Source organism: Camelus ferus, chromosome 16 (assembly GCF_009834535.1).
Source record: "Camelus ferus isolate YT-003-E chromosome 16, BCGSAC_Cfer_1.0, whole genome shotgun sequence".
Classification (NCBI taxonomy): domain Eukaryota; kingdom Metazoa; phylum Chordata; class Mammalia; order Artiodactyla; family Camelidae; genus Camelus; species Camelus ferus.
Genome location: NC_045711.1, coordinates 39,528,680 through 39,541,525, shown reverse-complemented (window position 1 = coordinate 39,541,525; position 12,846 = coordinate 39,528,680). Strand labels below are relative to the sequence as shown.

The 12,846-nt window shown below is 52.7% G+C and overlaps 1 protein-coding gene across 4 annotated transcripts in view; it reads left to right on the top strand.

Moving 5' to 3' along the window:
• Window positions 1-12,846, top strand: part of ABR (ABR activator of RhoGEF and GTPase) — a 172,688-nt gene that overhangs the window by 116,780 nt on the left and 43,062 nt on the right. For all 4 annotated transcript variants that reach the window (XM_006184972.3, XM_032457509.1, XM_032457507.1 and 1 more), the window contains 6 exons: window positions 238-298; window positions 5,174-5,226; window positions 5,811-5,951; window positions 7,631-7,752; window positions 9,310-9,475; window positions 12,683-12,805. In XM_006184972.3, coding sequence (XP_006185034.2) covers window positions 238-298; window positions 5,174-5,226; window positions 5,811-5,951; window positions 7,631-7,752; window positions 9,310-9,475; window positions 12,683-12,805 — 666 coding nt within the window. The remainder of the gene's footprint in view (window positions 1-237; window positions 299-5,173; window positions 5,227-5,810; window positions 5,952-7,630; window positions 7,753-9,309; window positions 9,476-12,682; window positions 12,806-12,846) is intronic.

The window sequence follows — 12,846 nt, the reverse complement described above, 5'->3', positions numbered from 1 at the left end:
ACCGGTAGCCATGCCTTCTTGCCTGTATCAGCTGCTGGACCCCACGAGGCTCCAGGAAGTGATAGGTGTGGCCCAGGGACTCTGTAGGCAGAGGGAGGCCTGTGCCCATTGGTCTTTGTCTCTCTTCTCATATCTTCATCCCCAATTTCAGAGCCCTGCTTCCTGCCATGCTCACAGTGGGGGTTGGGGAGGCTCAGGGGACAGGCCAGGTAGTGATTCCTCTCCTCTGTTTGGCAGGAACTCAAAGTGAAAGGTCCCAAGGACTCCAAGGACAGCCACACATCAGTCACTATGGAAGGTACTTTGGGGATGGGTTGGATAACAGTCACCTTCCTTTGTCTGGCTTTGTGGAGCGCAGTGCCCTGCTTGTGTGCACGGGCGTGTGTGTGAGTGTGTGTGAGCTCATGCACGCGAGAAATCCAGCCTCTGTCCCCAGGCAGCTGGCCAGCTACAAACGTGCTGCTCCGTAGGATGCCGGCAGGCGGCTCGCTCTCCTCCTCCCCCTCCCCCTCCCCAGCTCCACGCGCGCCGCCCTCCCCTCCCCTCCCCTCCCCCTTGCTAGAGGAGCACTGAGAAGCGGCGGCTTGATTCTGGAGGCTGAGCAGCAGCAGCCGGGAAGGTGGCTGAGTGGCCACGCTGCTGATGGGAACTGGGGAGTCGGGAGCGATGGCCACACGCTCCTGCCGCGGGGACCGAGGCTGCCATGGAAATTCTCCTCATCATTCGCTTCTGCTGTAACTGCACCTATGGTAACCCAGGCCCCCTCTCCCGGGAGGTGGTGTCTTCCCACCCCTGGGGCTGGCTGGAGTGGGCTGAGATGTGGCTGTCAAGGTTTAGAGGGCAGCAGGGAAGGGAGGGGGCACAAGTGGCTGGATCTGTGTTCACTCCGTGCTGGCCAGCTTCGAGCCTGGAGTTGAAGTCTGGGGGCCACTCAGGGCAGGGTGGCTTAGAAATGGAAGGACCAGGCTGGAAGGGTCCAGGTACCTCCAAGGATCTGTGGGGAATTAGTGGCTTAGCTTGAGAGGCTATGGGCAACTTCCTGGAGAGGCTGTTAAGGAGAGAAAGTGGCAAGGCTGGACCTGTTGGGATGGCAACCTAGGGGCTGGAGAGGGGTCGGCAGGGGCCGATCCGAGTGTGACAGATGGTCTGGCCAGCGGTGCCTTGGACTAGGAGGGTGCCAGCCTGGGCCGGAGGGAGAAGTTGGGAGTCTCTTTGTTTCCGGAGAGAGGAGAGGAGGTTGAGCAGCCAGGGTATTGTGTGCTCGGAGTGCACATGCTGCCTGCGCTCTCTCCTCTCTGAACAGCGGCGGTGGGAGAGCGTGGATGGGGTTGGGAGATCAGGAAGGAATTGGATTGCTCTCCGGGGGTTAGTTTCTAGTCACTGGAGACCCTTGAGCTGAGGTCTTGGCACTTAGAGCAGAAGGTCGGCAGTGAATGCTGGTGGGAGAGGGGGGCGTGGCAGGCTGCTGCTTTGTGAAGGTCACACACCCACCATGTGTACAATGCACGTACAATGCAGACGGTGCAGGTTAGGGGGCTGGCCAGTGCATCCTCTTTGCAGCTCCCTCAGGGAGGGGTCCTGGGACAGGCATGTGCTACCAGCCAGGCTCTTGCTGAGAAGAGGCTGATGCAGGCCTAGGCAGGGAGGTGTTTGGAAGCTGGGAGGCCCTGCCCTCTGAGACGAGAGGTACCTTAGGAATGACCCAGGCTGCCTTTTGCAGGGGCATAAGGACCAAGTGTTGCCTCCAGGCCAGCCTCTCTGGGCCCCTGTGGCAGGCAGCTGGATTCAGGACTTCTTCCCTCCCACCAGGTGTTTTGTCTCTGCCCCTTCTCAGTCACTTTGCTTCCACATCTCCGTGGTAACCTGGAGCTCCTTGCTGAAAGCTGTGCTCAGGGGGTGGCAGCTTGCTAGAGGAGTGATGCGGAGGTTTCCTGGGCTCTTCCCAGAGACCGCTGTGCATGACCAGCTGTCCCCACACCTTCACAGGCTGCGCTCATGAAGACCACTCTTGATGTAGAGAGCCCCTCTCTGGCTGTCCCAGCAGGACAGCTGTGGGAACTTTAGTCACTGGGCAGAAGCTCAGATTCTGACAGGCTGGGGTCAGGAGGAGAGCTGGACTTGACTTATTCGAAGATCTGCCAGTTTCTTCTTCTGTGGGGAAATGCCCTTTCTGGTCTGGTCTAGGAGTTGGTCAAGACTCAACTCTGTCTCCCTAAAGAGGAAACAGTCAGCCCTTTGCTTCCTCTTTCTTCTCCAAAAGGAAGCTTAGTTTTAGTGAAACAGGCCTGTGACCTGGAGTTCAGGATTTCTTTGGTCCCTGCAGTGAAGTCAGCTTCAAAGTGAGGGGTCAGGAACGAGTGAGCCCTTGCTGACCACACTGTTTAGAATCTTCTCAGCCCCTCCAAGTGGTGCTGGTTCTGGAGTCCCAGGGAGACTGCGCGACTTGGGGCTCACGCTGCGGTTTTCTGTCTTAATGGTTATATGCTGAGTGCCCAGTCTGCAAGGCTCTGTGCCAAATGTGGTGGGGTTGCATAGGAAGTCGTGTGTGACCCAGGCCCCTGGGGAGGGGGCTCACCTAGGCAACAGGAGTAGCCAGCTCACCCACTCCATCCCGTGAACCTTTCCCAGGATCCTCCCAAAGGCCGCCAAGCTTTCGCAGGTGCTGCCCTCCCCTACAGAAGCGGGCAGCTCAAGTTAGGAGCATGGGTGGACTTACATTCAAAACCCAGCTGCCCCTTACAGCTTTGTGATTGTGAGCAAGTTATGTAACTTCTTTGTGCCTCAGAGAAGTTTCCTCATCTGTAAAATGAGGCTAGTGATCATTGCTTCCCTTTTCAATTAAAGGAAATAACGCATGTAAAACAGTGTCATTGGGCACAGAGTAAGTACTCAGCAAACTAGAGAGATGCCAGCTTGCCTGTGTTGGGGTTTGACTTTTAGGTACTGGGAGTGTTGCTTGTCCTGGTCGGGGAGGGCTTTCTGGAGGAGAGGGAAAGATGGGCATTGCAACTTGGTGAATGGGGTCTGTTCCAGAAATAGGAATCACACGGTGAGGAGCGGGGAGAGTGGGTGAAGCAGAGGCAGGGAGCAGGCCAGCCTGCCGGAGCCATGGAACAGGGGAGGGGCAAGATGGGCTCTTCACCCTGCTGGCTCAGGGGCAGCAGGCACGCAGGTGCCCTGGGGAGCACGAACTTCAGGGCCTCTGCGGTTCCCTCCTTATCTGACTGTGGCCCTGGGGCCCTCTCCCTGCACTTGCCTCTCCCCACCCTTCCTCCCACCTGGGGCTGAGGCATTAGGACTCATTCCATGGCCACAGTCAAGTGGACTCTTGAGGTGACTATAGGCATATTAATAGCCCCAATGAAACCCAACCTGCCATTTGTGCAGACCTCTGAGCTTAGTCAGAAACCTCTTCCTCCCAGGACTCGGCAGAGGGACAGAGGGAGCTGACACCACAGTATCAGCTTTCCCTGGGTGGGGACTCGAGGGCCCATCCTGGCAGGTGTCTGCTGAACTTGCACTTCTTCTTGGTCTCTGGGGTTCTCAGAGTGTGGTTTTCCCCTTGCAGATGGGCTGAGCCACAGGTGGGTACCCTAAACAGCCTCAGAACCGGCCCCCTTCTGGGCTGGTAACTGGGCTGTGACCACACTGTTCCAGGAGACCCCAGGCCTGGTTCTGTCCGCTCTAGCTTCCATAGCCCATGAGGAGGATCTCTAGAAATTGCTAAATTAACAAAGGGCTACAACTAAGTCATAGTATGTGTATTTGCATAAAGGAGTGATTTTTCAACCATTGGACACGTCAGAATCAGCAAAGGAGCTTTTTAAAAAATGCTGATGCCCAGGTTCTTCCCAGCAGAGCTTGTGGTTTAGTTGATGGGAGAGGGGGAAACAGGAATCTGTATCTTTGAAGAGCTCCCCAGTGATGCTAACAGGCAGCCAAGCAAAGCCCACTGATGAGGCTTGGAGCACACCACTGAGATTGCATCTACTCCATAGCCAGCAGACTGTTCCCAAAAGTGTCCAGTTAGCAGTGTACAGCGGTATTTATATCTAGGACTTTGGGGAACTCCTTGGTTTGGGGGCTGGCTGGGGCATGAGTGTCAGCTCTGGGACCTGTCACAGCCTGGTCCTGTAGGATACCCACTCTAGGATCCTCCTCCCCAGACCAGCATCGTGCCTCTTCCTGCTCCCGTGGGAGGAGGACAGAGGTCATGACCCCATGGACAGAGGCGTCCAGGTGCAGGAATGAGGATGAACCACCCCTGCTGGGAGGGAAGGGCACAGCTGCTGGCAGGAAGCTTTGTTGGAAAGTGTCAGTCCGTTAGCCAGCTGCCGCCTCCACCTGTCCCTGCTGAATCCCGGCAATCCTCATTTGGTGTCCTGGTCGCCGAGGGGTGTGGTTGAAGAGGACCCTGCCTGCTGAGCTTGCATTTTCCCAGCCTCTCCAGGGGCTCTCCTACCCAAAGCCCCACCAGAATTCCTTTAGGAAATCTTTGCCCCTCAGCTGCCACTAGCTGGAGAGCAGAGCCTTTCTGTGGAGATCAGCCATGCCTCCCTGGCCCTCAGCCTGTCCTGTTCTGACTCGGGGTTGAGGCCATGGAGAAGGGTCTTCCTCATGAAGATGAGGCAACTGTGTGGGTCAGATGAAGCCTGCCATTTCCAGCCGGTGATGCCAGGCCTGGGGCCAGGGAGATATGAGAATGATCAGGTGTGGGGGAGCCGCCCTCCTTGGAGAAACAGTGTGTCTCCTTCCTGCATTCTGGGGTCCCAGGTGTGCCCCTAAGTGCACTGGAGCCCTTTGGGATAAGGCTTTGTGATTCAGCATGGAGGGTACAGAGGAGCATCTTTGTCTGCTTTGAGCCTAGTCAGGTCAGGACAGGCCTGGGGGATGGACGGCCCTTGAAGAAATCCCATCTGGTGGGGGGTGAGATGAGGAGGTACGTGGGAGGGGATCTGGGCCCCCAGGGCTGTGTGTCCATCTTTTGGTGTTGTCTGGCCTGCCCCGAGATGAAAATGGAGATGTGACCTGCTGTGGAACCCACTTTGACCTCCTGGGAGTGGGCGTCCATGCAGGGAAGGGAGGCGGGTCGGGGGATAAGACTGGTCCCTAAGGTCTCAAGCTACTCCCAGTATTTCATCTGTCCTGTCTCCTGACCCACCTCCTCCAACAGCTCTGCTCTACAAGCCCATTGACCGAGTCACCAGGAGCACCCTGGTCCTACACGTGAGTATCTCCCTACTGAATGGCCAGGGGCAGGTTAGGAGTTGGGTGGGAGACAAGCCCAGGGTGGGCAGGTGCTGGAGTCACTGAGAACAGCCCATTGGGGAGTTGGGCAGAGGGTCCCTGGGCCCTGACTGCACCTGCCTGGCCTGTGGTAACCATGCTGATGGGGCCAGGGCCTAAAAATAGCTTGGCTTCTAAGCTTGACTTCTGGCCAAATGCTCCCTGGGAGGCAGACACTTCCTGCCTCCCCATTCCTTGCCTGATGGCCTCCAGTGTCCTTGGAGCAGCTGTGGGGTGAGTAGGGGTGTATCTCTCCCAGCTGCTTGGGGAGATAAGACTCCACGTGGCCTGCACCACTGGGGGGGAAGAATAATGACTGCAGCAGGAATAAAGGGGTACCACTGCCCTCACCCCTGCTGCTCTGACCCTAAGTTTTTAGTTCAGATTTTGCAGGCAGGACCAGGTTAGAATGTGGGTCCTTAGTGCCCACTCAGAATTGTTTTGGTGAGGATTGAGCACTCCCCACTGTCTTCTTACTAAGCCCCAGAATTGCTCCCCCCAACTCATCTCTCCATCCTTCCCAGGACCTGCTGAAGCACACACCTGTGGACCACCCAGACTACCCACTGCTACAGGATGCTCTCCGCATCTCTCAGAACTTCCTTTCCAGCATCAATGAGGACATTGACCCCCGCCGGACTGCGGTCACAACCCCCAAGGGGGAGGTGAGCTCAGGAACCAGCATAGCGTCACACCTGGGCTGACGAGGGTGTGGGGGACCAGATCACTCATCCCTGCTCTCCTGCATGCACAGGCACCGCTGCCCTATGCCCTACGGTTCCCCAACCCTGATCCCTCATTCCCAGCCAAGGAGAGGCCTTCAGGTCCTGGGCTGACAACTTTAAGTCCGGTGACCATTAATCTTCATTATAGTCCACTGAGGTAGGCGAGGAAACTGAGGCCTGGAGAGTCTCTTCAGGTCTTTTGGCCATAAGTGTCAGAAATGGATTCTTTAGCTGGGGTTATCTGTCTGCAAGCCTCATGCGCTGACCCCCACACCAGGGCTCTGGCTATCTTGAATGCCAACACCCTGCTCTGGACAGTATGATGTCCTCAGGGTCCCCTGGAAGATAATGGCTCAGGCTGAGGGAGCTTGGGGAGCCTGACAAAGAGGTGGCTGGACTGTCCCAAGTGAGCACCTGAATGTGGTGCAGCAGCTCCCATTCCCTGGGGGCCCTTTTTGGTGGAAGGGTGGGGGTACCTCAGTGAGGGGAAGCAATGTGAAGAACCAGAGGCACAGTTACTGGCTCCGGTCAGCAGCCTGGCCCCCACGCAGAGCTTCCTGTTCAGGAGAGGTAATTAAGCAGCGTTTAGGAGTGAAGGCTGGCTGAGTTCATGCTCCTTCATGACATTTATGAGCCTCCAGCATCTCCTAGGGGAAGGGAGTAATGAGGGACAGGTTCTAGAGAGTGACTAATGGGGCATACAGAGCTGTCCCTGTGTGCAGCCCCCAGCCCTGGTTTGCAAACCCTAGAGTGTCACTAGTTTGTTTGACTCTGGGGACATCTGAAAGGTCTCCAGAGGCCCTAGAATGCAGCCAGTTTCGGATCATGTTAAGTGTGCAGTTTCTGCATGCTCACCTACATGTTGCAGCATATGTAGGTCCCATGGCGCAGAATACAGGGAAGCCTGGGACGGACCGAGACAGCCCCGGAGAAGCCCACGGGCCCTGAGGGTGGCAGGGAGGAGGCTCTGGAAGTCCTGTGTGGAGCAGAATGCTCTTGACCAGCCAGAGCCCAGGTGAGAGACAGCTGCAGATTCCCCAGGACACTGGGACGGCCCACAGAGGGAAGCCCAGGGCCTCCCATCCGCCTGGAGGTGGCTGAGGGATCCCCTCAGAGGCAGCATAAACAGGCCTGAGTGGGTCTGCAGGTCGAGTTTGTACTGAAACCAGATCAACTTCTTAGGCAGGGTTGGGGGGTTTCTGGATGTCAGTGGGCGGGGGTATTCATACCCAGGGTGGGTCCATCCCCGTGTGAGCTGTTGAGAGCTGCAGGGAAAGGCTACCACTTGTTGATCACATATCACATGCCAGGCACTGTGCTGTTTTACATACACCACCTTGAGGACTCCTACTTTATGGGGCAAATATCATTATCCCCGTTTTACAGATGCTAAGGGTGAGACTCAGAGAAGTCAGGGAACTTGCCCCCCAGAGCACAGCCAGGAAGTGGCAGAGTCTGGATTCCAGCCCCAGTGCATGACCCCAAAGCCAGTGCACTTAACCACCACGCACTGGGGTCCCTTCCTGGAGCCCCCAGCTCTGCCCCAGCTGGACCAGTGCAGGCTGGGCCCTGGGCTGTTGCACCTTGAGCAGGCGGGGTGGGTGTGCCATCTCCCTCAGACGCGGCAGCTGGTGAAGGACGGCTTCCTGGTGGAAGTGTCGGAGAGCTCCCGGAAGCTGCGGCACGTCTTCCTCTTCACAGACGTCCTACTGTGCGCCAAGCTAAAGAAGACCTCAGCGGGGTGAGTGTGTGCAAGTCCGGGGTACATGATGGGGAGGAGGGACTAAACCCTGCCCCCTGTGGAGCCTCTCAGCAACCTGGGGCCATCTGCATTTTTTTCCCTTTTTAAAAAACATATTAATTAAATTTTATTTTACTTCATAGCCTCTTTCTAAAAATAAATCATGGTTTTAATTATGAAGATAATACAACCAAATTACAAAAAAAAAAAAAAAAACCATCACTCACCCGAACATAAGCATCAGTCTCCTGCTGCTATATTTCCTTCCAGTTTTTTTTAAATGTTCTTATGTTTTTTCATATACTTGTAATCAGAGTGAATACCCAATTTGGGGCTCTGCTTTTTCCATTTCACGTCATAAGCATTTTCCCTGTTGCTGTCTAATCTTCATAATCATCATTTTACTTTCCTGCATGATGTTACAAGTGGATACGCCATAATTTACTTAAGCATTCTCCTTTTATTAGACATCTCTCAATTTTTGCTAACTGCAACTGAGTGAATATTCATTAAATCTGCTGCTACCATTTATTGAGTGCTTATGCCATGCCAGGTGCCATGACAAATGCTTGGAATATATTATTTCTAATCTCCCCAGTGACTCCACAAAGTAGATATTATTATCCCCATCTCACAAATGAGAGAAAAGGCTTAGGAAAGTTAAATAAATTGCCCAAGGTCGCCAAACTGGAAGTGTAGGAGATGAGATTTGAACCTTCATCTGACTCAAAAGCTTCAGCTCCATCTCCAAACCCACTGATAGGGGTCTCTTTGTGTCATAAGCAAGAAAGGTTATTCAGTATTAATTCCTGCGTTCTTCCACCTATATTTCCTTATCACCTACTGTGTGCCAGGGGAGGCAAGCTGTATGCTCAGTGCTGCAGGAAGGTGCACACCAAAGTCCTGGGGGAAGTGACAGAAGGAGGGATTGTTATGAGTTTCCATAGAGAGGATGACTCCCTGGAACTTCGTGAGATTTGAGAGGATTCTAAAGCAGAGGTGGCAGTCGTAAGGATACATTACTACTACTGCCTTAAGTCCTTTGCCCATGGCAGACATTATTAATCGACCATGGCACTATTTCCCATTAAACTTGGATATGGCTTTATAATCCTCAACTCAGGACCCCATGACCTCTATTGATAAGAGTTGGCATTCAAAATAGCATCTGTATTCTAGCTCTAGCCCAAAGGATAATGAATATGAACCAAGTGTAGATAGGCTAGAAGGGAGGGGAGAGTGTGGGGTGGGGAATAGGGAAGCATGAGACCCCTCTTGATCATACCCTAGAGGTTTGGGCTGTTTAAGAACATCAGTCGTCCTGGGCCAGAAGACCAGCAGGCCCAAGGTCCAGAGCCCTTACTGCTGCCTGACCCTAGAACCTGACTATCATTGTTCCACATGCATTTCCTGATTTGGGCTTCTCAAGCATGGAGATCATTCTTGCCTGTGACAAGTTCTCAGTAAATCCCTCTCAGGTGGTTTTTGGCTCCAGCAATTCAGGCCTGAAGATCCAAGTTCCCCTCTGGCTCACCTCTCTCTCCGACTTGTTTGCAGGAAGCATCAGCAATATGACTGCAAGTGGTACATCCCCTTGGCTGACCTAGTGTTTCCATCCCCTGAGGAGTCTGAGGCCAGCCCCCAGGTGCACCCCTTCCCAGACCACGAGCTGGAGGACATGAAAATGAAGATCTCTGCCCTTAAGAGTGAAATTCAGAAGGAAGTGAGCAGAGCCTGGCATTAGCTGGGACAGGGAAATTGGCTGTTTTTCTGGGGGGCCCTTTGAACTGGGTGTGCCAGGGAGGTGGAGGGAGGGGAAGTTGTAATGTTTGGGAGTCTGACAAGGAAGGCAGGATGCAAGAATGGGAGGCCTCTCTTTATAACCCTCAAGATACATCTGTGCACCCAGGGAAAGACTCTGTCCGTGGAGATTAGTACTGAACAGATGAGGGGCAAGCCAAGGAGTCAGTCAGTGCTCAGAATTTAGTGGGGTTAATTATGGGAAGTTTTCTGGAGAACAGTGTATATCAAACACTGTAGAAAAGGAAAAAGCAAGAGAAGAAAAAGTCCCTCTTAAGGAGAAACAGGATGTAAGCAAGAGGAAGGACCTGGAAGTCCTCTCAGAAATGTGCAGATCAACTAGGCAAATAAATACACAGAGGCTTTGAATGTCAGTTGATCTAAAAACACACAGAAGCTTGTGTCCTGACAAAGAAATGAGACTCTTGTCTAATACACATGGATGGGCGAGGAGGAGAGACCAGGCCAACAAATCAGTTGGCCAACAAACCAAATATACATAGAACAGTCACATTTATCATATATTAGGCTGCATTGGAAATCTCAAATTAAAAAAAAATCAGTAGCATACTGGTCATGTTCACAGACCACAGTACAGTAAAATTAGGATCAGCAACTCAACGGTAGTTCATTATATGCCTGGGAAGTTAAAACGTTCAAGGTAGAGAGGAAATCAAAATGGAAACTGCAAACTGTTTAGAACTTCATGAAAAGGAGAGCACTGCATAGCAAAACCTAAGGGATGCAGCCAAAGTGCTCTTTAGAGGAAAATGTATAGCCTTAAATTCATATATTTGAAAACAGTGGCTAGAGGAAAGCACCCCAGGAGGAGCCGTCTCCATGAGTGGGAGGAAGGGCATGGAGAGGCTTGGTTTGTTGGCCTGGTCTCTCCTTCTCACCCATCCAGGCTCAGGTTAGACTTCACCTCCCCTGGTGAGCCTTCCCTGATGTCTGCCCATTATAGTCTGGGTTGGGCGCCTGGCTTCCTGGTTCCTGATAGTTACCTCTGTGCTTCAGTTTATTGGTACTGAATCATAATTGCACAAGCAGCCTTCTCTTTTCCTCACTAGAATTTCAACTCTAATAAGGGGGCTGTTTTCTTCACTTCTATGCCCCAGTACTTAGCACATAGTACACAGGTGCTTTGTGAACGATTGTTGAGGAATATACGAACAGATGGCCTCTAAGGATACTTTCAACTCAGACGTCTCTCATTGAACAGAGGAAGACCACAGTAATCACCCCAGGGATGTTTGCAGCAGGGGAATGTCCTAGGACTGAGGGTCTGACTGGGGTGGGGGTTGCGGGGGGCACCCTGCCCAGCACAGGTGTCCTCCTCCTGAACGGCCAGGCCCCACCCTGCCTCATTTGAGCCTGTTTCCCCATCTGGCTCTGCCCACCACCCCCACCTCAGGGGCATCCTGCATTCATGTTTCTCACCCAGTCCTGGGAGCGGTGGGCTTCGGGCCCTTCCTCCTGCCCCAGGTGTGCAGACGTGGCCTTCTGCTTAGTTGAAGCCATGCTTACTGACCTCCGCTGGCCACTGACTCCAGGGATGTGCCAGACGCCTTATAGACCTCCTTGTCCAGGGGAGAAGGCAGACAGTCCCGTGTGTGACCACAGCACGTGACACAACATGACAGGAGTCACTGGAGAAGGCACAGTGTTGTTCTCTGAGTCATTGAAGAAGAAGCAATTTATTCTTTGAATGATATTATTTAACATAATTTGTTTCTAATCATCAGTGTAACACTGGCTTTTTATAACAAAAAATGCTCACAATACCAAAGTGTATAGAGTAAAACTGATCATCAGACTCCCCGTTGTTACCAGTTTGAGGTGTATTCTTCTAGACTCTTCCATGCTTATGCTAGTGTGTGTATGTGTATTTTTTCATGTGTATGTGTGTATTTTTTTAATGAGACTAGACTACACATGTTGTTTTGCAGTTCAGTCTAGCAGATCCTTTTGAGCAGCAACATCGTGTTCTGTTGCTTGACTGCACAACAGTGTATTTGAGTGTTTAGATTGTTTCTTCAATCTGCACTCATATTTCTCTCCAGTAGATTCGCTACAAGTGGGGGTGTCTGGGGCAGAGGGCTTGTGCATTTCATTGCCAGATGTACCTCTGAGAAGTTTGCATCCGATCACGTTCCCCCTGGTAGTGTGTCACAGTCACTGCTCCCCCACACTGTCACAGCACCGGCTGTGAGCAATTGTTACAATTTTGCCAGTCTAGTGGGTAAAAAAAATGCTGCAGGGACGAATTCTAACTGTGGAGCTTGAGGATGGCGTTGGAACTGAGACATGAAGCATAATTGTGGTTAATGAAAGGGAAGGGATCCTTTATAAAATATAAACTTGAAAAACTGGAGGAGAAAGGGACACCGGCCGAGAGGGAACGGCTTGTCAGAGAACAGGGAATAATAATGCCACGAGGCTGAGGTGGAGGGTGAGGAGCTGCCTGGCAGGGTACCCGGCTGGACATGGCCCTGTGTCCCAGGCCAAGAGTGGGGGCTTTGTGCTGAAAGGTGTCTGTAGTTTTTCAGCCAGATGTCTCTTAATTTAATTTATGGAGATGACTGAGTGCCAACCCGGAGAGGCTGATGCCACTGGGAGATTTTTTTATTACTTACAGTTTCCAAGAGAAGGGGGCACACCACGCCAAGCAGAGCCTCTTGGGAAAGCGCTGGGTTTGGTTAAGAGGCAGAAGGAGCGTGGAGGATGCATGACCCAGAGCCTGGATTGTGTTTTCCATGGGAAAGAAAGGCAGGGCAAGGAAGGCTAGTTTGAATAAGTCAGCAGGCTCTGGGCTAGAGTGACCATGTCTAGTTGCCCCGGGTTATTTAGGGCAGAGGAAATATGGGCTTGGTGTAGTTAACGGTGATGGTAGTGTTGGTTTGCACATGAAAGGTGCACACACAGGGGAGTCATTTACTAGCTTAGGAATTAGCATGTCCTGGGAGAGGCCGCTTTCTCCACGGCCAGCTAGGCCCCCCAGGATATTAAATTATCATGAAATACAGGGAAAAAATGATGACTATACAGAGGACCATTGTACGTAGAGCTACTGGGTGAGAAGTGGAGTCTGAGTGTGAGGAAAACCATCTGTGCCCTCTGTCCCCTGCAGAAAGCCAACAAAGGTCAGAGCCGGGCCATCGAGCGCCTCAAAAAGAAGATGTTTGAGAATGAGTTCTTGCTGCTGCTCAATTCCCCCACAATCCCATTTCGGATCCACAATCGGAATGGAAAGGTCAGGAAGGATGGGGATGGGACAGAGACAGCCCCCTGTCT